At 40.3% G+C, this 27,956-nt stretch overlaps 1 protein-coding gene across 1 annotated transcript in view; it reads right to left on the bottom strand.

Moving 5' to 3' along the window:
- GLRA3 (glycine receptor alpha 3) overlaps window positions 1-27,373 on the bottom strand; it is a gene marked incomplete at both ends in the record, with an annotated part of 73,219 nt that extends 45,846 nt beyond the window's left edge. Inside the window, 2 exons of the mRNA XM_083367030.1 lie at window positions 5,832-5,959; window positions 27,303-27,373. Coding sequence (XP_083223156.1) covers window positions 5,832-5,959; window positions 27,303-27,373 — 199 coding nt within the window. The remainder of the gene's footprint in view (window positions 1-5,831; window positions 5,960-27,302) is intronic.
- Window positions 27,374-27,956: the final 583 nt, after the last annotated feature.

A 27,956-nucleotide genomic window follows, 5' to 3' on the forward strand; every position in this document is an offset into this window, starting at 1 on the left:
GTCAGCGGTGAAGGTACTGGTCCATCCAAAGATTCTTGCTGCTGGATGCAAAATTCAGGGGAGAGTCTCAGCGCTTGGGGTTCTTCCTAACCTGAGTCCTTAGCTACATGGAAGAGTACAGACGAGATATCCCCAGTGACAAAGCCCATATCCATATTGTGCAATCCGCTCTGGATGGGGTGGCCACAGACTGGATAGTGAACCTGCATGATTCCAACACACTAAAGCTCCACAACTTCAACACTTCATGTCCTCTCTGAGAAGGCGATTTGAGGACCCCATGGCTGACTGAAAAGCCCATGAGAGAATCAAAACGGTGAGGCAGGGCCGACGCCCAGTAGCCAAATACACACAAGAATTCTGGGCCATCGCTAACAAGCTGAACTAGCTGGAAGACATCCTTCTTAGCCATTTCAAAGACCTGTATGATGCTTGCCTGCCTCAAGGAGAACCACGCCAACTCAACAAATGGTACGTCCTAGCAGAGGAAGCAGAGATCGATCTATTGAAAACCAAGGAAAACCATGGGGTCGCTCACCTCCTGAGACATTGCATGAACCAGCAAAACCACTGGCCACAGACAAGAAATCAACAGGCTGTTTCAAATTCGGGATAGAGGGGCATCGTGCCATAGAGTGCCACTTCAAAGTCCCTCCACACAATCCAGACCAATCACCGATGAGAAAATCAGGAAAGTCCCCATCCTAGCCACGAGAACCCACCATAAGGGCAACAGAGGCTATAGAGTCCCAACCATCTGCCACACATGGGCAGGGAACTCGGGCCTACACCGCAGGGGTGGCAGATACCTCAGATGACAACTCAGAGGGTGAACCCATGGTAAGTGGACACATCATGCCCATCATCAAGACAGTGGCTATATTAGCTCCCTCCATACCTGAAGCTGTCAAAGTGAAAGCCTTAATAGACTCTGGCTGCACCCACTGCCTCATTAGCCCGATGCTAGTGGGAAACAGTAGGAGGCTGAAACAGCCGATCTCAACAAGTTAGATGGGTCCATAGCAGGAGGGATGCCAGCTACCCTACCCACTGTACCAATCCATTTATCCCTGGGGGACCACAAGGAAGACATAATATTTGTAGTGACCCCAGGCATGGAATCCCCAATGATCCTGGGGTTGGAGTGGCTAAAGAGATGGAACCCCTGGGTAAATTGGAGGATGACAGAGCTCAATTTCCTGAAAGGGGATCATGCAAACTTAACACCCCAAAGGGCCCCACCAATCCCAGGAGCAGAGAAAGCATTAGTGGGAGAGGAGAAGGGGTTGCCCAAAATACCGGAAGAATACTGAGACCTTGCTGAAGTCTTCAGCGAGGAATGGGCAGATGAGTTCCCTCCTCACCAACCCACAGTCTGTGCTATAGAAATCAAACCCAAGGCAAAACTCCCAAAGCCCAGATTGTACTCCATGAGCCCTAAAGAGACCAAGGAGATGGAAAGATTCATAAATAAAAATATAGAAAGGGGATTTATCAAACCTGCCAAACCCAAAGTGGCCACCCTGGTCCTCTTTAGGGAGAAGAAGGATGGCACTTTGCATTTGTGCATGGATTACCGCACCCTGAATGCAATCAGTGAAAGTAACCTGTATCCCCTACCCCTCATGAAAGACATGTTATTCCACCTATTGAAAGGAAGGATTTTTACTAAACTAGACATAAGAGAAGCATACTATCACATTAGGATTAAGGAAGGGGATGAATGGAAGATCGCATTTAATTGTCCAATGGGATGTTACCAATTCAAAATTTTGCCATTCAGACTGCCAGGACCCTCACAGTATTTATGCAATTAATCAATGAAGTGCTAAGGGAGCACCTATTTAAGGGGGTTCTGGTTTATTTAGATGACATCCTTATCTTCACTGAGTCCAAAGAGGAGCATGTCAATCTAGTCAGAGTGGTTTTTAAAAAACTGTGAGCTGCCCACCTACATACCAAACTATCAAAATGCAAATTCTACCAGGAAAATAATAGACTATCTGGGTTATTGCATATCCCCACAGGGGATCAAAATGGATCCCAAGAAGGTCAGGACAGTAATAAAATGGGCACCACCTCGCACAAGGAAGCAATTGCAAAGTTTCCTGGGTTTAGCAAACCTCTACCGCTAGTTCATCTCTTTGTTCACCCAAAAGCCCTGCCCCTCACAAACTTGTTAAAAATGAAGGAGTATCCTCAGTGAAACCCAGCCAGCCACTGAAATGGACAATGGAATGCCAAGTGGCATTTGAGAGGTTAAAGAGACCTCTGCTGAACTCATACTAAGGCACCCGGACCCAGATAAACCCTTCGTAATACAGGGGGACGCAAGTGATGTGGCGATGGAGGCTGTATTATTACAAGAAAACAATGATGGGGCACTGAAACTGTGTGTGTATATGTCCAGGAAACTCACTGAGATAGAACAACACTGGGCTGGGTGGGAAAAGAAGGCGTACGCAGTGAGGTGGTCATTACTTACATGGCACCATTTTCTTGAATGGAATAAATCCCCTTTCAGGTCTGGATGGACCACAAAAACTTGGAAGCACTAAAAACACACAGAAAGCTTATTCGTAAGCAAGCCTGCTGGTCCCAGCATTTTCACCAATTCCATTTCACACTGAAACACTTGCGGGGGGAAAGAACTTCCTGGCAGATGCACTGTCTCACATGCCCCAATATAACAGCATGCGAGTCACCGATTCTAAACCACTCATGCCCGAACCACAACTGGCATCACCAGTAACCACCAGGGCCCAAGCCAAAATAAAGCTGCAGCTGGGTAGCCAAACCAGAATCAAATTCCACAAAACTTTAGAAACATATGAATGGTTCCAGAAAAATAGACACATGTGCATGATCAAGGATGGGCTGCCATGGGTGGGGGAGAAGTTATGTATACCAGCCATCCAGAGGGTCATTTTCATGCAGCTGTGCCATGATACAAAATCAGCAGGGCATTTTGGATTTGTAAAAACATTACATTTTATTAAAAGGCAATTTTGGTGGCTATCCATGAAAAAGGAGATAGAAAGTTATGTGGCCAGCTGCCCAACTTGCTCAACTGCCAAAAGGTTGCAAGGGAAATTGCCGGGACTGCTACAACCAGTGCTACAATCCCTCAGCCCCATGGAAGGAAACATCCATGGATTTTATAGTGGAATTACCAAAAAGCAACAGTAACACTTTCATCTGGGTTGTTACGGACCTCTTCTCAAAACAAGTGCACTTTATCCCTTGCCAAAAGATCCCTAACGCAAAAACCTTAGTGAAACTATTTGTGCAACACATCTACAGACTGCACAGGGCACTCCAACACATCATATCAGATAGGGGAGTGCAATTTACATAGTATTATTTAATATTACAAAACATATCAATTTTAATTATAAAAATAATAGGAATTTAATAGCTATAAAAGACCCTAGATTTCACTGTAATAATGTGCTGATTATGAAATTGTTGCTGGATTAACAAACTATGTGTTCCTTCCCCTGCAGATTACCATTATTAATAAATAAAATGATGGCTTTTTAACATAATTTTAAATATCCTAGTTTCAAATATATTTGTGTAAATACAACATAAACCCTTTCATATTCTTTGAAAAATTTTAAAAGCATCCTTTTATATTGTAATTTATTCAGTATCTCCTGTATTCATTTTTTAAAATAATAAAATATACTTTGTCCTCAGTTAAGACTCTACCTTGCAAATTCTCTCCAAATTTCAATATGGATATAAATATATATATATATATATATATATATATATATATATATATATATATATATATATATATATATATATATATGTGTGTGTGTGTGTGTGTGTGTGTGTGTGTGTGTGTGTGTGTGTGTATGGATCTTTGGTCATTCGGGCTTTTTCCCGCATAGAATTGAAGGTGTAGGAGCAACGTTTCGACGGAATCCCATCCGTCATCCTCAGGCTGGTGGCTTCAGTTTGCTTATTGTGTGGTTTGGAGGGGTTTAAAGTGGCTGATGTTGCAGCTGTAGGGGCGTTTTTCTATCTCAATGGCTTCTCTGATTATTCTGTTGTTAAAATGTTCGAATCACACAATAAGCAAACTGACACCCACGATAAAAACATGGCACCACCACAAACACGAAGCCGAACAAAAGCAGCACAACTCACCAGCTCAGGTCTAAGGCTGGCAGCTGAGACCAGCCCATCCACTCAAAACACCCCCCCACCCAATCAGAACACACACCCCATTCAAAACACACTCCCACCCAACCAGAACACACCTAATCCCCCACCCAATCAAAGCACACCTCCACCCACAGAACACACCCCCTCTGGCAGTTTAAAAAAGAGGAACAAACAGCCACTACCACATGCTTCTCCCAGAAGAAGGAAGCTGAAGCCACCAGCCTGAGCATGACGGATGGGATTCCGTCAAAACGTTGCTCCTACACCTTCAATTCTACGTGGGAAAAATACCCAAATGACCAAGGATCCAGGTTCGAATCTCAGAAGGGTATGACTGACTGATGAAGACTAATGAGTCCGAAATGCTTATCAGCCTCCCTAAATTCTTTGTTAGTAATTTACACAAATATATGAACTGTCCGGTGTGACTACAGCCTGTTCAATGGCCTTTGAGATAAGGCTGAAAACAGGAAATAAAGATTTGCCCCATGTTTGGGGCCTAGCAAGGTAATCTAAGAGTTAACATATGACACATATTTCTCCCCTTGCAAAAAAGCTAACAAAGCGAGAGAGAACCTGTGGCTCAAGAAGTAAAAACACTGCCTAACGTGCAAGCAGCCCAGGTTCGAATCTCAGAAGGGTATTTATTTTTATTTATTTTAATTCCATTTATATCCCGCCCTTCTCCGAAGACTCAGGGCGGCTTACAAGCTTAGCAATAGCCTTCATTCTATGTATATGCCTGCTTATTAGGGCTTTCACACACACACCCAAGCGGCATTATTACAAAGTCAGCTTAATTGCCCCCAACAATCTGGGTCCTCATTTTACCTACCTCGGAAGGATGGAAGGCTGAGTCAACCTTGAGCCTGGTGGGACGCGAACCTGCACTAATTGCAGGCAGCTGGTGTTACTTAAGGAGGCATTAGCCCACTGCGCCACCGAGGCTCTTACTGACTGGGTATGACTGACTGATGAAGACTAATGAGTCCGAAATGCATATCAGCCTCCCTAAATTCTTTGTTAGTAATTACACACACACACACACACACACACACACACACACACACACACATATATATATATATATATGTGTATGTGTGTGTGTGTGTGTATATATATATATATGTGTGTATATATATGTGTATATATATATATATATATATATATATATATATATATATATATATATATATGTATGTATGTATGTATGTATGTATGTATGCTTGTTAACTAGTTAGATTACCTTGCTATGCCCCAAACATGGGACAAATCTTTATTTCCTGTTTCAGCCTAACCGAAGGCGATCGACAGGCAGTAGTCACACCAGTGACAGCTCATATTTGTGTAAATTTTAGATTGCTAACAAAGAATTAAAGAATTTAATTCTTTGTTAGCAATCTAAAATTTACACACACACACACACACACACACACACACACACACACACACACACACACACATATATATATATATATATATATATATATATATATATATATATATATATATAATTAAAATATGTAAAATCAAGGCCATAATCTAAATTATAGCTTTAGCTAAATGTGTTGTTTAAGAAAGTAATTTAGAAGCAACATTTGGCACAAATGAAAATACTAGAATTAAATAAATAATCTAGGAGATTAAATTACCTTTGAAATTTGGTCTGATTCTTGCATCATAGCCAGACATTCTTCCCATTAATTTATCAAGAAAATCCGAAGGAGACATTGGCATACTACGGGATCTCGCACTGTCAGTTTCCTTGGTGGACACCAAACTAAAAGCAAGAAAATTTTTCATCAGTGTAATCATACAATTTTTTCAGGTCTTAGAAATTATGCTTTTGTTAGATGAGGTTTCATTATTTCAGTTTAGCATCACAGTCAAAGCCAATCCTCCCCAAAGCACCCTATGATTTGCTAGATTTTATTTATTTTATTTTATTATATTTGTATACCGCCCTTCTCCCGAAGGACTCAGGGCGGTGAACAGGGCAATACATGTTAAAAAACAAGAATACAAAAGTTAAAAAAGATTAAACAAGATGCCCAAAAACTATAACAATAAGTTAAGTTAAAATACATAAAAAACAATAAAACCCAAACCCATCACCCATCAGGCCAGGCCGGCTTGTTCGAACAGGTAAGTCTTTAGATCGTGCCGGAAGGAGCGAAGGTCGGGCGCCATCCAGAGCTCAACCGGAAGATGGTTCCATAAATCCGGCGCGCCCACAGAGAACGCCCTCCCCCTGGGGGCCACCAGTCGACATTCTTTGACCGGTGGCACCCTGAGGAGGCCCTCTCTGTGGGAGTGCACTGGGCGGAGGGAGGTTGATGCCGGCCGCAGGTGCTCCCTGAGGTATTCCGGACCCATGACATGAAGGGCTTTGTAGGTCATTACCAGCACCTTGAATCTCACCCGGAAGACAACTGGGAGCCAATGCAGCTCGCGGAGCAGGGGTGTAACATGGGAGTATCGGGAGACTCCCAACACAACTCTCGCAGCTGCATTCTATACCAGTTGGAGCCTCCGAGTGGTCCTCAAGGGCAGCCCCATGTAGAGAGCATTGCAGTAGTCCAAACGAGAGGTCACGAGCGTGTGAGTGACCGTACGCAAGGCATCCCGGTCTAGATAGGGCCACAACTGGCACACCAGGCAAACCTGGGCAAAGACCCCCCTAGTCACATTTACTATATGGTCTTCTAAAGAAAGCTGCGAATCTAGGAGGACTCCCAAGATGCGAGCCCTATCTACGGGGGGTAATAACTCACCCCCCCATAGAAAGAGATGAAATATTCTGAATATCCCGAGATGCCGGTACGCACAGCCACTCAGTCTTGTCAGGTTTGAGTCGAAGCCTGTTCCTCCCCATCCAGACCCGAACCGCCTCCAGGCAACGGGACATCACGTCGAGGGCATCACTGGGGTGGTTTGGGGTTGAAATGAAAAGCTGGGTATCATCCGCATACTGATGATACCCAACTCCAAAACCACGAATGATCTCACCCAGCGGCTTCATATAGATGTTGAACAGGAGAGGCGAGAGGACCGACCCCTGAGGAACTCCACAAGCGAGAGGCCTCGAGGTCGACCTCTGTCCCCCTGCCAACACTGACTGCGAGCGTCCCAGGAGATAGGAGGAGAACCACTGAAGAACCATGCCTGCCACTCCCAATCCCCTGAGACGCCGCAGCAGGATACCATGGTCAATGGTATCGAAAGCCGCTGAGAGGTCTAATAGGACTAGGACAGAGAAATATCCCCTGTCCCGAGCCCTCCAGAGATCATTCACCAGAGCGACCAATGCCGTCTCCGTGCTGTACCCGGGCCTGAAGCCCAATTGGTACGGGTCTAGATAATCCGCTTCATCCAGAACCAGAGGGAGCTGATGCGCCACCACGCTCTCAACAACCTTCGCAAGAAAGCAAAGTTATTTAACACAGCTGGGTCCAAGGCAGGCTTCTTGAGGAGAGGTCTCACCACCGCCTCCTTCAAGATGGCGGGGAAACTACCCTCACTCAAAGATGCAGATATAACCGCCTGGAACCAGCCTTGTGTCCCCTCCCGGGCCACATAAACCAGCCAGGAAGGGCATGGGTCCAATAAACACGTGGTGGAGCTCAGCCTCCCCATAATCCTGTCCACTTCCTCCGGAGTCACAGGATCGAACTCCTCCCAGATAACATTGACAAGACCACCCATGTCCTGATCGTCAGACTCTGCCCAGTCGGAGTCCAAACAGGTCCGAATCCAAGCGATTTTGTCCAACAGATGTTGACTAAACTCCTCGGCACGTCCCTGCAAGGGTTTCTCCCTCACCTCCTGATTAAGGAGGGAGTGGGTCACCCTAAACAGGGCAGCTGGGTGATTATCTGCAGACGCGATAAGGGTAGCGAAGTGATTAGACCTCGCCACCCTTATCGCCGTGAGATAAGACCTAATATAGGTTCTTAGTCGCAATCGGTCGGATTCAGATCGGCTGGACCTCCAACAGCTCTCTAGGCCCTGTCTCCGATGCTTCATCTCCCAGAGCTCTGTGGAAAACCATGGAGCCCATTGGGATCTGCACCAGGTCAGGGGCCGCAAGGGTACAACTCGGTCAAGTGCCTCCGTGGCCGTCCTTTCCCAGGCTTCCACTAAGGCATCCACCGAGCTGTGAGCAGAGGAGGCAGGTGGGGACCCCAGCGCTGCCTGGAACCTCTCAGGGTCCATTAAGCGCCTGGGGCAGAACCATCTAGTTGGTTCAGCACACCCACAGTGAGGAGCGGCAAAATGGAAGACCAGCCTCAGGAGATGATGGTCGGTCCATGACAGGGGCATAACAATTGGAAAGCCCCCACCACCATCCGGATAGAAAAACCAAATCAAGGGTGTGGCCTCCCACATGAGTCGGGCCATGAATTACTTGCGTCAGGTCCATGGCCATCATGGAAGCCATGAACTCCCGAGCTAACTCAGAGGATCCTCCCAGGGATGGTAGATTGAAGTCACCCAAAACCATAAGTCTTGGGAACTCAATCACCAGCCCCGAGAGGGTATCGAGAAGCTCAGGCAGGGCTGCTGCTGTGCGACTAGGCGAAAGGTACACCAGCAGCAAGCCCAACTGCGCCCTAGGACCACATCTCAGGAGGAGAGACTCACACCCAACTATCTGAAGAACGGTGGCCTCCTGCGGACACAAGGTCTTCCACATAACTACCGCCACTCCCCCTCCCCTACCCTGAGCCCGAGTCTGGTGCAGCACCCGGAAACCTGGTGGGCAAAGATCAACCTGGGGGATACCACCCTTTGGGCCCAACCAAGTCTCCGTGACGCAAGCCAGGTCCGCATGCTCACCCTCAACCAGATCCCGGATGAGAGGAGCCTTGTTAACAACGGACCTGGCATTCAAGTACACCAGCCGGAGCTCAGGTGGCTGCACATCCCCACTTTTTCTTTTTATTCTTTTATTCTATTTTATTATATTTTTTCCAGTCTCATTATTGTTTTGTGGAAAAAAAACATGTCCACTACATAAACAGGTTACTAATGAACTTTGAGTTGTAATTCAAGGGTAGACTGTCACCTTGACTCTGCCATCCTTTCAATGGGCCTTGAAAACCAGTTTCGAATGACCATTTAGACTGAACCATGTTGGATTAGTTTATGAGGTATATTTCTTCCCTTTATTATGAACATATTTTCCTTTTTTTGGTTTCACATATTTTGCTTCTGTTTTTAATTAAACTATGGCCAGCATTATTGCTAAGTGGTTTAAGGAATTTACATTATTTATTTTTAGTTTATTTAGTTATTAAATTTATTTACTGCTGATCCTGATTCAAGGCGACTCTGGACAGCATATAACATTAAAAGATATGAAACCATAAAACACAAATATTTCTAAAGACAATAAATAGAACTACAATCAAGAGTGAAATTACATTTAAAAGTTGGGGAGGTATTATAAAAATCAATAGTTTAACATGAAAAATGAGGGGGTTTTCTGTTTATAAGCCATGTGTTTCTTGTTCTTAATTATTAATTGTGATTCATTTTATATGGATTAATTAATTGTACATCAATTAGAATCTATCCAAGTGAAGCGGTATATAATTATATTAAGCAAATAAATATAAAATATAATAAAAGTGTTTCTTTAAGAACTTGGAATGTAGTGTTAGGATCCAGCTAACAATGGGCTAATAACTACATGATTATTTGAAAATAATAAACTGCTGTAAAATTTAGTATGTAATACTTTATATCTTACATAAAGCTGCTGAGAACTAAAAAAGGTTTAAGCAAGAATTAACATTAATAATTTGTAAATAACCAAAATTATAAAAAACAAACCCAATATTTATCAAAATCCTATTGGCCAAGGTTATACTGCATGCTTTTAACCTTAACAGGAAAGGTATCATCTTTAACTACCATCTCTAATGGGTTTTTTTACAGCTCAGTTCTAATAGCCTTTAGCTTTTTCATCTTATAGCAGCAGCCTTTTGTAACTATGCAAAGTACCTATGTAAGAAGGTAAAAATGAAAAATATTATAATATATTATTTTAAAAAAGAAATCCCAGACAAAAAAACCATATGTAACATGCATCACAAAAACTGTCAATATCTAGACTTCTGACAAAGGATTATGGAATCCTCAGTATCCACCATTTTTGCTGAAGGTGGACAGAAGACTTGATCCTTTCCACTGTTTTTTCCCCTTCATGTACCTCCTTCAAACCTCTCCCAAACTTCTTGTCTACTTTCTAATTACATTACATAAGCATGTTTCTACTTGTTAATTATAAAAAAACAATTTAGCCAAATATGGAGACAAGATACACCATAGTTTCACCTACTTAGCTTCATTGCAAGGGTTTCTCAAAAAAAAAGTTCTGGCATGATTGTGATTATTATATATTCCACATTCTGCCATGTTCTACACAGAAACCTTGTTATAATCAATTAAAATCTCTTGCTCCTCCCATCATTTTTTTCATTTGATTAACAATCTGATTCCATGTCCATCTGCCTTTTTCATAATTTGTCTTTGTTTGGCATTTTTAATTTATTGGATGGTTTTATTCATTTTTGTAAGTTCTTAAGCAAAGCAATTAATATATTGGTGCCATCTCTAGACCAAGCAATGTTGTTCATTATTTATTGAAATAGTCTCTTTAGAAAATAGCTATCCCAAAAGATGACAAATTTGTCTCCAAAAGCACTGCAAACAATATTTGATATATATAAAGGGAGAATTCTATTGTGAAGCTCTCCCATTGCTATTGTTAGTCAATTGATATTCAGGAATTGGCTTAGTGATCTGGCAGAAATGTTTGTTTCCCACTCTCCAAAGTAGAAGACCATGTAAGACAATTCCAGAGAAAGCAGGGATGTGCCCAGTGGTGGGATTCAAATATGGGAACAACTAGTTCTCTGTGTGGATGCTGCTTCCAGAAGACCAGTGTGGGCCTGGGCAACAAAAAATTAGCTACTGGTTCTGCCAAAGTGGTGCAAACCGGCTGAATCCTACCACTGGATGTCCCCATATAATTTTATATCTGGCTAGTAGGTATCATGGCACTTTAAGTTGCCTCAATTATGAGTGGAGAATACATAAGGCTGCCAAGTTTACTGAAATCAGCAAAGTTAGAAAAAGAAAGTACCGTATTTTCCGGCGTATAAGACGACTCCCTACATTTCCTTTTAAATTATAGGGTTTGGGCTATACTTGCCATATAAGACTACCCTTCTTCCAATGTACACCAAATAAAAAATTAAAAAATCAGATTTGATTTTAATATGGTAATTTTAATTCAAATGCTTATGACATGCAGGTGCTTAGTAGGAAAACTGTCACTTATAAACATAAGGCTGTTTGTCATCAAACATGTAAACATAAAACAGTGCAAGTGGATTAAACAATAATAATAATAATAATAATAATAATAATAATAATAATAATAATAATAAGAAGAAGAAGAAGAAGAAGAAGAAGAAGAAGAAGAAGTTGGAGGGGACCTTGGAGGTCATCTAGTCCAACCCCCTGCTAAGGCAGGAAACCCTATACCATTTCAGACAAATGGCTGTCCAGTCTCTTCTTAAAAACTTCCAGTGTTGGAGCATTCACCACTTCTGGAGGCAAGTTGTTCCACTGGTTAATTATTCTAACTGTCAGGAAGTTTCTCCTTAGTTCTACGTTGCTTCTCTCCTTGATTAGTTTCCATCCATTACTTCTTGTCCTGCTTTCAGGTGCTTTGGAGAATAGCTTGACTCCCTCTTCTTTGTGGCAGCCCCTGATTCCAGCAACCATTCCCTATTTTCCTAATTCACTTTTTCACTTTTCCTAATTCACTCTAAAGCTTTCCCTGTGCAGAGCCTTAAGTAACACAAACCACTTGGTTTCCATATTTGACCTTTTCTGGGTCTTAGCCTCTAGTGGCGAAATCCACCTGGGTGTTTTACTTTCTAACAGGTCTTTGTATCTCATCCACACATTAATCAATGACTTTCTAATCATATGATTTTTAAAGCCTTGGTGGAGCAGTGGGCTAATGCCTCCTTAAGTAACACCAGCTGCCTGCAATTAGTGCAGGTTCACATCCCACCAGGCTCAAGGTTGACTCAGCCTTCCATCCTTCCAAGGTAGGTAAAATGAGGACCCAGATTGTTGGGGGCAATAAGCTGACTTTGTAATAATGCTGCTTGGGGGGGGGGTGAAAGCCCTAATAAAAAGGCATATACACAGAATGAAGGCTATTGCTAAGCACATTGATTTGTGCTTTAAATTGTAAGCCACCCTGAGTCTTCGGAGAAGGGCAAGATATAAATCGGATTTTAAAAAAAAAGACCAAATGGGAGATCCGCTCCAGGTTTTCCAGCCAGCCCGCCCAGTTTCTGAGTCAAATGTGTCCTTAGAGCTAAGCCGCTGCTCTGGCTGCTGCCTTCCCCACCTGCCTTTCAAGTTGGGATATACTACAGCTGCTCTTCAACTTTAGAAGAAAAGACGCCCAGACCCCAGCCTGTAAAAAATCACAGACTGCAGCTTCTTCTCCAATTGGTCCCGCTTTCCCTGCACAGACTAAATGGGAGATCCGCTCCAGGTTTTCCAGCCAGCCCTGTCCCTAAATTTTCAGCACCCGGCATATAAGACAACCCCTGACTTTTGAGAAGATTTTCATGGGTTAAAAAGTAGTCTTATACGCTGGAAACTACGGTAGATAAACGTATTGGATTCAACAAGAAAAATTCCAATGAAAGAACTAAGTCATATAAACCAGACTCCTTTCAGAAGAAAACATCTAGAAAGTAACAAAAGTAAACATATTTAATTCTGGTTCAACCAGTTGTTCTCCATTATACATAATAGGCATCCAGAGGCAAGGACAATAATGAAATTGTTATGTACTGGGTTTCTTGCAAGCAGGAGGTGAGACTAGAGAGTTCAAACAGGAACACTGCTTAATTGAATAACAGGAACTGAACTAGTAACCAAGGCTTCTATGCAGCTACTTATATTGCTGGCCACTAGGTGGTGGCCAATAGGTTTGAAGGAACCTATTGCCACCCTAGAGCCAACCAATGATTGTCCTGGAGATTGCATGTCTGGGAAGTCAGCGACCATTACACAGACTCCCTGATTAAGCAATCTCAAGCAGCATTCAAAGACACGTGGAAACAGTTCAAGTAAATAGGCCCAATACATTACACCCCTCCCTTCTAGAATGTACAACATTATAAAAAAAACTTTGAAAATAGAGTGCAGCAGTAATACAACTATTTGCAACAATACAATCATTTAAGCACAAAATCCTGCTAATAAGTTGGTGGTCTGCGTGATCCAGGCAACTCCCGGTCTACCAGCTTGCCCACCAGGCTAGGTAGACCAGGACTCATGAGTTCATTCCAGGTCAGCCCAGACCAAAGTCTAATGAAGAAGCAGAGTTAGCACAGTGGCTGTATTGGTCGGGTTGACTTTCCCCATTGGGAGACCGATGTTGCACTCCCGGGCTTTGCCCATCTATGACCACCTCCCTGTTGTACTGACTGGTGGAGTCCTCAGAGCATGTGAATTGCCCCACTTGGCTGCCAGTTTCCTCGCTTTGTGGTCGTTGTGGGAACCGATTCCACAGCTGATCAATATGGTGTTGCCCACCATCCAGAGCCACCTCATATGAGAGGAGGCCTGAGACTTTGACAATTTCACCCGGCACCCAGATGTTGTGGCTTCGACCTCCGAGCCTGTCCTACCCAAGGAAGAGGACTCTGAGGATGATGGGGAGGAACTGGCAAGGCCTCCCTGTCTGGGACCCTCCCCTCTGGCAAGGCCTCCGTCTCCATCTGAAGGCCGACAGGAGCAGCCTGTGATTAGCCAGGCTGAGAGTCAGCCAGAGCAGCTGCAGCAGATGGAGAGCAGCGGAGATGAATCATGGCTTGATCCCTGAGAACGGCACAGAGCCAAGCGTGTACAGTAGCGTAGGAAGAGGAGGAGGGTCAGGGATTAGCTGAATCACTGAGCCACACCCCACAAGGTACAAAAGGGGTGTGGCTGCTCTCAGGACTTTGTGACGAACAATAATTTAATCAACTTCTGGTCACATCTTCAGAAGTCTGTCGGATTTATTACCTGTTTGAAACCCTGGCCTGAATTCTTGACAATGCTTCTGTACTTCTGTTTCTGGACTGTTTGCTTGGACTCATTTTGAGTAATTGGAAGTTATCTCATTCCAGCGGACGCTTGAGGTAACGAGCCTATTTTGGCTGACTGTTTGTATTTTGCTGCCAAGGCCTTATCAAAAGGCAATTACTAAAGTCTGAGGAATTAACCTTTGCCTGCTTGTCTGTCTGTTTGTACCTGGGGGGGGGGAACAGAACACCAGAAGTTCCCATGCCTATAGTTCCGGGCCCACACCCCATCACCCACTTACAAACCCCTTGGAGGCTTTGGGCAAGCGGTGTCTGCTGCCACCCGGTCTGGATGCAATCTGTCCAATTTTGTGATGAGCCTTCTTCCCCAGCGAAGCTATGCTGGGCTCTTGCCTGTTGCTGTGCAAGGCATAGTGTTCTAGCAAAGCAAGAAGTCAGCCAGGCTATGGTGCCAATCTCCAGTCACTATGCGCTTGAGTGACTTCTTTGTAGTGTGCACCATCCATTCGGCCTGCCCGTTACTCGAGGGGTGAAAGGGAGCTGATGTAGCATGCCTTATGAAGTTAGTCCTCAAGAAGGCTTGAAACTCTGCCGCTGTGAACTGGGCCCCGTTATCAGATACTACGATGTCTGGTAGCCTGTGTGTGGCAAAAAGCTTTCTAAGCACCTGGATGGCCCTAGCAGTAGTTATATTTGCGATAGGAATAACTTCCAGCCATTTAGAGTGGCTGTCGACCACTATCAAAAATTGCTGTTCCTGAAAGGGCCCAGTGAAGTCGATGTGAATCCTTTTTTTTTATTGAAAAGTTTTAAAATACATTTTATCTTTAACAATCCCCCCTCCCCCTCCCCTACCTATCCCTCCCCCCCTTTCCCCCCTCCCCCCCGACTTCCCAGAGCTAAGTACAGGGTATAAAAACAAAGAACAATCATAAGCATCCATATGCTACCAACAATAAATTCTTAAATCTATCACTCTCTAGCTCAAATAAGATAACTACAAGCAATACTAACATTTCATATAGAAAAGAAAAGAAAAAAAAAGAAAATAGAAAGGAAGACTTATTCAAATGCTAAATGAAACTTTTTAGTCCCATATTTGTTCTGGATATATTCAATCCATTTTTCCACTCCATAATATAACGTTCTTGCGAATGATCTTTCAAATAAGCCGAGATCTTTGCCATCTCTGCCAGGTCAGAAACCTTTAAAGTCCATTCTTCTATGGTCGGCAATTCCTCCTTCTTCCAATATTGACCTATTAAAAGTCTTGCTGCTGTAATTAGATTCAACATCAATTTAGTGTCCACAACCGTAGCATCTGTAATTATACCCAACAAAAAGAGTTGCGGACAAAACTTTATCCTTTGCTTGAAAATCTTCTGCATATTCCACCAAATTTTTATCCAAAAAGCCTTGACCTTTTTACAAGTCCACCAAATGTGAAAATATGTTGCATCTTCACCACCACACCTCCAGCATTTTGGCTGATAATTCGGATACATACTTGCAAGCTTTTTAGGATCTAAATGCCATCTATAAAACATTTTATAAAAGTTCTCTCTTAAATTTTGAGCTTGTGTAAATTTTACGTTCCTCACCCAGATCTTTTCCCACGTGTCCATTGTAATAACTTCTTGGATGTTCTGGGCCCATTTTATCATACAATCTATGCCTGGGTGTCCCTCATGCAAAGATTGAAGTACCCTATCTCTTAATGAACTGAGGACAATGACCTTGCTCCCCCATAAAATGCAGCCTTTGTGAGTTGAAAGTTCATGTCTACGTGTGAAGTAGCTCTGGAACTCAGGTCCAGGACTATTTTCAAGCCACCCTGTGTGCATCCAGGACAAAACTCTACTTCAAATCTTGTCTGCAGCAGTTTTTGCAGCCACATCCCCAGCTTGGAAGGCAAACTCAGACAAAATGCAAGCTGTTAGAGCCGGATCTGGCTCTATCTGTGGCAATGGCAACTGGCTAAGGTCGTCTGCATGGCCCATGTCTTTGCCGGGTTTGTGAACCAGCCTGAAGCTGTAGGCTGACAAGAAGATGGACCATCTTAACATCCTAGGGGACAGTATTTGGGGTGTCTGCCTATCTGTAGTAAATAACCCCAACAATGGCTTATGGTCAGTGAAGACCGTGAATTCCCTACCATATAAGTAATCATGGAATTTCTTCACCCTGGCCACAATGGCCAAGGCCTCCTTGTCAATTTGCACATAATTGCGCTCAGCAGAGGACAATGTCCTTGAGTAATAGACAATTGGGACTTGGGTCACATTACCTTCCAGATGACTTAAAACAGCCCCTACCCCATAAGTGGATGTGTTACATGCAAGACATACAGGCAATGACTCTTTAAAGTGAGTGAGCACTGAATTGGATGACAGTAGTGACTTTACTGTCTTAAAACTGTTTTTGTGGACCTTGGTCCACTTCCATGGGCTGTTTTTGACTAAGAGCCGGTGTATCAGCTCTGCCACTGCGGCCTTGTTATGGTAAAAATTAAGGAGACCCAGGAATGCCTGAAGCTCTCCTTTTGACCTGGGGCTAGGTGCCAGCTGAATGGCCTTCAGCTTGGACTTGGAAGGGTGGATGCCTTCAGCATCAACATGGAAACTCAGAAACTCAGTAGAAGAAACCCCAATGTTGCACTTATTCTTTTTTAATTTTAAGGCCCACTTCATGGAACTGTTAAAGGACGGCTTTGAGCCTCCTTGAAAGCACCTCAGTGGACTCACCAGTGAGGAGCACATTGTCAAAATAGAAGCAAACCCCCCAAATACCCTTGAGCATATGTTCTATGACTCCTTGAAAAATCCCAGGGGCTACACTAACCCCAAATTGGAGGCGTTTGACTTTAAAAGCCCACCTGCCTATTACAATGGTTTGTGCAGTGGCTGTGGCCTCATCCACAGGTAACTGCTGTTAAGCCTGTGCCAAATCTAACTTTGTAAAAACCATACCCCCTTGCAGTGATGCCAAGATGTGGCTAATGACTGGCACTGGATACGCATGCTGCCTAAGTGCCTTATTTATAGTGCACTTGTAATCAGCGCAAATCCTGACCTTCCTGTTGGCCATAAGTGGCATGATAATTGGGGTTTTCCATTCACCCCCATCTATGGGCTGTAGTACCCCCTGGTTCACTAGGTTATCCAGCTCAGCATCAATCTTCTGTTTAAGCACAAATGGCACTCTGCTGGGTTTGATCCTGATAGGCATTTGGCAGGATGAAGTTTAAAGGCTGTTGGAGGGCCCTTGTACATTCCTAGGCTAGTGTCAAAAACGTCTGCGAATTCCTTGCATACTGATACCAAGTTCACCACTTATGTCCGGTGGATTCTGGTGACCTGGATAAAATAGAATAGAGAAGGGACCTGGGAGGTCTTCTAGTTCAGCCCCCTGTTCAAGCAGGAGAACCTATACCATTTCAGACAAGTGACTTAATGATTACCATCCAGTTGCACTCATTTCCATCATGATGAAGTGTTTTGAGAGTTTGGTAAAGGACTATATGGTTGCATGCCTTCCCCCCTACTCATTGCACTTTGCCTATCAGAAGAACTACTCTGTAGAAGATGCACTTTCTTGTGTGCTTCATCTTAGCTTGGCGTACCTGGAGTGGAAGAATACTCATGTGAAAATGCTGTTTTTTTATTTTAGTTTGCTGTTCAACATAATCATTCCTCAGCATTTAGTGAACAAACTGGGCCTATTAGTTTTTTATACACTTTTATGTAATTGGATACTTGATTTCCTTATTGATAGGCCCCAGGTTGTGCGAGTTGGAAAGAAAGTTTCTAACTCCATCTCCTTGAGTACAGGTACCCTACAGGGCTATGTCTTGAGTCCATTACTGTTCACCTTGATGACCCATGTCTGCTGTGCCAAATCTGCTACGAATCATATTGTGAAGTATGCAGAGGACATGGCAGTGGTGGGTCTTATCCAGGATGACAGGGAAGAGGTGAAGGCTCTGGTGGACTGCTGCAATAAAAGTAAACTGGTTCTCAATGTTGATAAAATAAAGGATATCATTGCAGATTTTAGAAAGAGCCAGCATAGTCATACTCCGCTCAGTATCAAGGATGCAGCTATACAGGTGGTCAACAATATTAAATATCTGTGGGTGCAGATAACAATCTGAATTGGTCTTTCCACACCTCATCCTTAGTGAAGCATGCAAACCAGCATCTGCATTTCCTGCACCAGATGAGGAGAGAACATCTCTCTCCTTCTGTCCTGGCCACTTTTTACAGAGGCACAATTGAAAGTATTTTAACAAACTGCATCACTGTCTGGTTTCGTGGCAGCAGTGCCTCAGATGGAAAGTCCATACAGAGAGTGGTAAGGACAGCCGAAAAGATCATAGGAAGCTCACTCCCTGGTATTCAGGATGCTGCTTATAAGTGCTATATACTTAGAGCTCAAAGCATTGTTAGAGACCCCATACACCCACTTTACAGTCTGTTCCTATTGCTCCCCTCTGGGAGGAGGTTTCTAGCAGGACTACCTGATTCTGTAATAACTTTGTTCCCTATGCCATCCATCTGGTAAATGCGCAAGATTCGTTTTTCTCGCCATGCACATGTATAGATAATCCAAACTAGGCTGTGTTGTTTCTCTGTGCCATATAATATATGTGGGTATATGCATAATTCTGCATTTATTTATTTATTTTCATCATATTTATGTAGTGTACTGTATATTGGAGGTGGTGACCCTTTGAGAGCTGAATGCAATGAAATTTCATTTTAATGTATGCCAATTAGTGTACACTCAAAGTGACAATAAAGTTATTATTCTTGTTCTGTTCTGTTCTGTTCTGTTCTGCTCTGCTCTGCTCTGCTCTGCTCTGCTCCATTCTATCTGGCTTCCTTGTCTTTGCTTGTCAGAAGGTTGCAAAAGATGATGACATGAGCCTGGGACATTGCAATCATCATAAATATGAGTCAGCTGTCAATCATCTGAATTTTGATCACATGACCATGGGGATGCTGTAATGGTTGTAAGTGTGAAAAATGGTCATAAATCACTTTTTCAGTGATGTAACTTTGAACAGTCACTAAATGAACTGTTGTAAGTTGAGGACCACCTGTATAACTATAGTGATATAGCAACATTTATAAATAAATAAATATACATATTATAGTCTTTATTATTAACATAAAGCAAGACAAATGTGGGGGAATGTCTCAGTGATTAAAAATGCTGAGCTTGTCACTGGAAAGCTGTCAGCCTGGGTTCGGAACCCAAGTGCTGCATAACAGAATGAGCTCCCGTTCTTGTCCCAGCTTCTGCTCACCTGGCAGTTTGAAAGCCAGCAAATGAGGATAACTAGGTATCACTTTGGTGGGAAGGTAAGAGCATTCTGTGCACCTTGGCATAGAGTCATGCTGGTCACCTGACCACAGAAGCATCTTTAGACAACGCTGGCTCCTTCGGCTAAGAAACAGAGATGAGCATCACCCCTTAGAGTTGAACATGATTGTAAAGAGGAACTTTTACCTTTACCTAGGACTAATGTAACAGCTTCACAGCAATCAAAAGGAGAGCTTCAGGCATTTCTGGGTCTATGATAAAATGGAATTGAATAATTTGAAAAACAGAGCAAGATACAAATAGTATGAAATAAAAGACTGAAGGCAATTGATTTTAGAATTTTAGATTATGTGGACTAAAATTATTTTTCTGTTTTAATAATAATTAGGGTGAGATGGGTGGTTTACCATCAAGATCTACTAGAATGCCTATCTTGATGGGAGCATATCTGGAAGGAATTTGTTATACAGCAATCTGCTCTATTATGTCAACACTGAACATAATAAATTCCAGCACCATCAATGAATTAATTTGTTTGTCCAGGTAAGTTTTTTTAATTTAAAGTATGCAGCTTTTGCATACTTTTGGTGCTGGTACTATTCTTTTTATTTGATTTTCTTGTTTTTGTCTTTATTTACCTAAATTTTGGAATTATTTTGTAACCAATAATAAACAATTACAAAATTATGCTCCTTTTTTGAAAATATGGAATATAGACATTTATCTATAGTGCAGGGAGACAATCTAATACAACTGTGGTTCTCAAGCCATTTTTTATAGTTTGAGGTAGGAAACTCAGAGTAAGTTGTTCTGTGATTCCATGAGTAATTTATCATAAATTTGTTTGTTTAACCTCAAAGTTAAATGACCCTAAAACTAGGAAGCCCAAGAAGGTACTTGATTGTAGGGGTAGGTATGGTAGAATATTTTTAAATCTCAGATTACTAACACTTCTGTGGCAAACCCCTCTCCCATGATATTCAGGATCCTGCCAGCCCTATTCCACCAGAAATTCTGAAGAGCAATAGATGATTGATCCTGCTGATAGGTGAGGCTGAATTGTAGGCGAAAGGATGCCATAGAATCCATCAATCGCTGCCCAACTGAACTTACATTAAAAATAGTAAGGACAACACCACTTCTTGGCTTCATTGCTGTTACAGTAAAATTTGGTTCTAGAAAAAGTGAGATTTATGTCATCAAATTTCTTGCTGGCTTAAGAATGAACATTAATGGAAAAGGAGCAAATAATAAATACATCAGCATGTTGTATATATTTTTATTGAAACATATGTGGTATAGTAATATGTGTGCATACCTGAATGTATTCCCACATTTGTGGGGTTTTAGTAAAATCTAGTAATAGTTAGGAGAAGCTGGGAGTTCTCAGCTTCCAATTTTTTGCTATTGGGTTAACTTGCAGTTAGTGTTCATGTAGAATAATCTTAGTAACCTCAATATGATTTCCTTTTATTTATTGTTCACTTCACTTTGATTGGCATATTATGTGTGCTGGCAGTGAGAAACTGAGCTTAACACAGCATGGGGTTTGAAGTATAAATAGAAAGCCAATTTTAATTTGTTTTCTAGAAATAACTTAGCAGGCCTCACTATAGTTTCTTATAAAAATATCTTGCTTATTTTTCATTAGAAAAGTTTTATCGAAAACTATTATAAGTGAAGACAAATTGTATTTTGTATTTAAAATCTGGAAATCCTGCCTCATCATGCCTCTATTGGCCATTTCTCATATATTTATTTATTTTATTTATTCGGTTTATATACCGCCCTATTCCCAAAGGACTCAGGGCAGTTTACAAGGCAAAATTTAAAAACAATCCAATATAAAATTAAAATAAAATTAAATTAAGTCTAGCCGCAAAAATTAAATCACAATTAAAAAACATTAAACCCCTCAGTCCAGACCAGATAGCTCAAAGAGCCAGGTTTTTAGGTCCCGGCGAAATGAACGAAGGTCGGGGGCAGAGATCAAATTGGGACGTTTGGTAAATAAAATGAATTATATGGTACATTTTTTTACTTATGAACAAAGATCAAGGTTAAGGAGCTTAGATGAGTCCCTAGACACGAAAAGTTACAAAAGATACGTAAATGTACTCTAAACAATAACATTTTCCCCAGGTGGGTTATTAATGTAGGTCGAATATTGGCAAGGCATAAAAATGGGCTGTCTAGAAATCTTAACACCTGATTAGTAAGAAACATGTACTCTCATTAACAGTAGCATTATTTAATGCCAAATGTCTGGGATTGGGACAGATGCTTGGAACATAAAGTACATAAAAGTTCGCTAAGCTTCCCCATGTTCACTGGAGCTTCCCACTGACTGGTATCCAGAGTATCCTTACTCAAAGTGAGTAAGAGGCTGTTTACATATATTAACTACAATTGCAAAAATGTATGACTACTGTATACCATGTTATGGAAGATCATGTTCTTCATTTTATACAGATTCTTAGCTTCAGTAGTAATGTTGACTACTGCCAATAAAGAACTTCTTTATCTATAAAAAATGTGGCTGCCGTCTCTAATGCTTAAACAAGGTAGATTATTTAAGTACAAAATCTATACATACAGATATCAAGAAAATGAAAGAAGAAAGAAGGAAGGAAGGAAGGAAGGAAGGAAGGAAGGAAGGAAGGAAGGAAGGAAGGAAGGAAGGAAGGAAGGAAGGCATCCCTTTCAAATCATTATAATAGAACATGCAACAAGCCAATACAAATAATTATATAGAATGTATCAAACAGAATCTATCAGGATATTACCATAAAAATGGGAAAGATGATAACTCCTGCTCGCTAAACCCAAGGAAGGAAGACTTCAAAAATATTTTTACATTTTTATGCTTGTTTTCATGGATCTGTAAATATTTTATAGTTTGTTTGGAATTTCATGCAAGAACATGTTATGCCTAGCTCCGGTTCTTCTTTTCCCCCCCTCAATTAATATACAGTATTTTAAAATTGCCTTTATTATCTAGAGTAGTGTTTCTCAACATTGGCAGTTTTAAAATTTGTGAACTTCTTAACTTCCAGAATTCCCCAGCCAGCAAATCCAGAGTAACTTTAGTTAGTGAGATGGCCAGTATATAAATTAATATACAAAATAAAATAAATACTATACATTTTAAGCTGCTAATATTTATCTATATTCATTCTCTTTGTCCAGTAATTCAAAAATAACTCACAAGAAAAAAAAATCAAAGTTACTGGGAGAAAGAAATTGTAACAATGAAAAATAATTTTTGATTTAGTTATCCCTTGCTAAATAGGACAGATGGCCTTGCAAAAGGCTTCTCCTTTATCTGCTGGAGAAGGAGAGGCAATATTATTTATTTAAATGGTTTCTATGGCTGCCCATATTAAGTAACTCTGAGTGGCTCTCAACAACATATGATCAATATAATATCTAAGTATCAATGCACCCAAAAAAAGGTGGGGAGCTAGCATGCTGCAAAGCGAAATGACATCATCTTCTGTTATAATCTTTCAATACCCTCTAGACCCTCCTTGGGATTTATAAACAGTGATGGTTCACCTTCTATCTAAATAATAACATCATTGGATTTTACAACTATAAAGATAAAATGTATTACAAGCAAAGAAAAAATAAAGGAATATCAAAAGACAGAAAGTGTATAAAAGAAAAAAAATAATAATCCCTGAACACCAGTTGATATATTTTGAGAAAGCATCAATGAAATGCTTTCCACATTTGTAACGTAGCACTGCCAGTTCCTATATACGTGTATGAGTCAGGGTCTATAATAATGGGCTAAACAAGCCTATAATCTATGCAATACAGGAACATCAATTTTTAAAAGATCCATTTTTCCCTACAAGTAATCAGGTAGAAAGACAGGTTTTGTGCATCCTTCAAATGAAAATGCACCATATGACTATTAATGCCATAATACCCTTAGGGTCGATAGAAAGTGAAAACATCAAATGTTTGACATGAAAGTTTAACTCAGTCAGTTCTCTCTATGAATATGAATAAGTCTTCTTTGATGAATAAAGGTAAATGTAAAGGTTTTCCTTTCTGAACAAAGGTCTTGGCATTCATGTATGATACAGACCACCACCATTCTGTCACGGAACAAGTTATATTATTATCTATAGTTTTAAGGATGCCACCCATCAGAAAAAAATGCAATCTAAATATCAAAAAGACATCAATATGAATAGAACATGAACCAAATAAAGAACTTTTGTAAATTATTTTTGACTCTTGGCTTCAGGGCAAAAAAAATTGCTTTAGCCTGACAATTTTAAGCAAAGAATAAATGAAGATTATTTACTGCAATACACAGGAAAGGCACGGTCAAGTCATGACAAGAAAATAGCATTGCATGTTAAGTGACAACATTATTGAATTCTATAATATTCTTACAAATATTGCAGGAAAAATAAGGGACACTATATATTTATATGAGTAATATTGGTAATACCAGCATTTTTTACTGTGGCATACTAGCCTGTTCTTCATTCTAAAAATCACTAATTAAAACTTATTAAGATATATATTGTATTTAAACAATCTTACTCACCCTTTGATTCCAATGAAATCAAGTTAAGGATGACTAATGGGTGACGACTGTACTCATCCAATGGATTAATCCAATACATTGTCTATTTTATCCCAGTAGTAAAACAGACCAGTCAAAGCAAACCAGACATTTATGCATAATTGTTAGCTATTTAAATATTAAAGGCAGCTATACAGGAAAATATTGAATTCCTGAAGTCCGAAACAGTTTTATACACCATGGGGAGAGGGATTAGGATTGTAGTATAAATGTAAGGTTAAGAAAATTCTCTTTCATAAAGTACAGGTAGGAAATCTGTGACACTACAGAAACTGTGTAACTACAGCTCACAGTTTCAACTAGCATGACTAGTGAACAGGAATTGTATAAGTACAATTCAGCAATATATGGAGGAGTCATCAGAATCAGAAAATTCAGAAAATTCAGAAAACTTCAAACCTTAACCTATGGTCCCATGGATCATTGTGGAGGAATGTTCTATCAGATTGGCTAAATCTCTTTAGAAACTCTGTGTGCGCTACAATATAGTTGCATGCACATCTTTTCATGCCCTCCCCACAGCATTTTCTGAGAAGGAAAAAATGCAAATAATCAATAGGAAAAAAATCAAAGCTATTAATATAACATCTATCCTAATTTCTTTAAAGCCTTTAAATATAATTAAAAACAAAACAAAATAGGATGGAAAAATTCTGGAGTGACTGGACCCCTGCACAGAAGCACCATGCATACATTTTATTGTGAGTTTTTACTTGTCTTAACAATTTTTCACTATAGTGATCTTACAAAAACATTGAAACACAATACTACAATGTTCACTTCTGTATATTGTGATGATGCTGATGTGGTTTTTCAAGTATCTTTTATTGTGCACATTACCACTCATTAATTGAATTTATTGCTAGAATGAATAAGCCATTAGAGGTTTCCATATAAATATTTGTTTTACTGTATTAGTTTACTAAAAGGGCTATAGGCCACTCCAACCAAAACTTACACTAAGCAGGTTATTTATCTATTTAGATAAATAAGATTAAAATATATAATATCTATAATAAAAATAATACCATACAATTTAGTGCAAGACATTAAAAGCTATCTTTATTTCAATTAACTTCTCAAAATATTAGAGTAAAAGGGAATAACATTTCCATCCATAAAGCCTGCTGTTGCAATACAAATATCACCACTAGATTTTTTAGAAGTAGTTTTGTACAAACTGTTTCACATCCTTTCCACTATATTTATGTTTTATTTTGTTCTAAATAATTTTTGCTTATATATAGGAATTTATATAATGATCACTTCTGGATATAAAGGCCTCAATAAAGTTTAGTAATGTTTAGTAAGCAACCAGAAAATAATTTCATTATGCTAACAAACTGTATAAACAAGATTAGAATATATTGTTTTTTTATTTTTTACATAAAACACAAGATAATTGGTGTAAAAGTGTTTAGATAACAATAGATATGTAAAATTGAAAATCATTCCATAGTCTATACAAGGACTCATGCTCACTGGCATATACACTTTTATTTTTTTCTATAATTCAGGGATAGAATCATCTACCCAACCAGAGATATATTTTTTGCTGTCAGAAACACTTTTATTTTATTGAAAATATTTACTAAATAAATGCTTCTTAATTCAGTTTTTAAATATAATTTATTTATATAATTTGCATTGTTTGTGAATGTGAATGTTTTTGTCTCAAAAATAATGATCAATGTTAAGACTAACTTTTAAAGGGCTTGCCACTGCTACTATTTGTATTTTTTGAGATTATTATTTATTGTAGATAGTTGATATGTCCTTTCAGTAACTTAGGCATATATGTTATGCAAGATGTATTCAATTCTTGAAAAACAAAACATCAGAACAGACTTAAATTTCATATATCTTGGTAAGATTATTAATAATAGTTAGAATTCAGCATAACATAAACCTTGTGTATCACTAAATATTTACAATGTAATGTTTGAGTTTTACTACTCAGTAATAACTCTATAAATTACTTAACCTTTTAAAAAATCCAGTTTTGTCTTCCCATTTTATTTGAATAAAATTAAACTGTCTTAAATCCAAACACCTTACTTTGAAAGTGTTTGTGATGTCAGCCACAAGAAATAAATATATTCTATGGTATTAATAATGTATTTTGTATTTATTTCATCATGTTTCAGTGTGAGAAAGATATTTAGGGAAAAGATTTATGCAGAAACTTAAACTGCATTTTGTTATTATTGTCCTGGCTAACACACACACACACATACACACACAGACACACTTGTTTCATTTGTTCTATGCAAAGTAAATTTGAATTTGAAGGGCAAGTTAGGAAGAGACACCACAATTTTCATATATTTATCAAAACAGTATATTATGTAGTTCAAACTATAAGATATATAATATTTAGACATATATGCTGAACAACAGACCTTGAATACTGGTTGAGTCTAATCTTTTTGTTACACTAATAGTTATGTCTTTTTGAATATTTGCTATGCCTTGCTCCATTTTTGATGTTTCTCCCCCCCTTTACACACACACACACAAACACACACTATTAAGCAATGATCCTTAAGAAAACTGAGAGAGTTTAAAGCAGGAATCAGAAATGTATCTGAACCATGGGCAAAGAGAGGCAAGAAACATTTGAACTGCCAACAAACACTTTGGTTTAATGGTTAAGGTACCAAGCTAGAAACCAAGAAACTCTGAATTCTAGACCTGCCTCAGGTATGAAAGCCACCTGGGTGATTTTGGGCCAATCACTCTCTCTCTCTCAGCCCAACTCATCTCCCATAGATGTTGTTGTGGGAAAAATAGAAAGAGGAAGGAGTATTAGGTATGTTTGCTGATTTGAATTAGTTACAAAAATAAGAATTTGAGATTAAAAGGAAGAATAAAATATTAGGACAAGAAACTAAGACAAAATAATATTGTCCAGAGTGTACTAAATCATCATCCAAAACAATGTCTATTGAATATTAGATTACAGAATCCTTTTTACAGCTCTATCATTGCACTTTTTTTCTTATCCATTTACATCAGCCAAAGCATACCTGCTGATATTTACCGAGACTTACCTGAGCAGCACCGCAGCTTCCCACAGATAGAATCCTGAGATAGCAGTACGCAGGTATTTAATATGGGCCATAGTATGGTGAGGTATTTACAACCTCCTCCCAAAAGAACGTGTCGGAGTCATAAGGGGAGGGGAAGGTTCCTGAAGGATCGGAGAGTTCGGAGTGAGATCGCTTCCTGGAAAAGCTGCCGAGTTTTCAGAACCCTGGAGAGCTCCCTGACAATCAACAGAACCTGTGCGAACCGAGGACGTCTTTTCCAGGGTGATCTATTCGCTGGCGTTTGGGATGTCATGCATTTTGGGGTTGTTGTTGGCAACCAGCTCGCTAGGGTTTGTATTGTGCATCTAAAGAGAGAGGCTAATCCCAGGGGGCAAGACCAGACAGCCAATGAAGGGCATCGGGGAAAGGCAAGCTGCAGCAAAGTACACCTACTTTGAGGTTTTCCTCTGTCCCTTTTTTCCTTCTCTATCCAGAAGCCAATTCGCCACATTCCTGAACACTGGCAAAGCAAGGCTAGAAAGGAAAGGGAAGGAGGCGGAGACAGATTCAGAGCAGTGGACTTCCCTCCCACCTCCCCTGCCAGTCGGGGAGCTCCCAGACAAATAGAAGGTTGTGCGAAGAAACTATTCCAAAGAGATAGCTTTTCCTGGATCG

This window comes from Vipera ursinii (assembly GCF_947247035.1).
Source record: "Vipera ursinii genome assembly, chromosome: 7".
NCBI lineage: Eukaryota > Metazoa > Chordata > Lepidosauria > Squamata > Viperidae > Vipera > Vipera ursinii.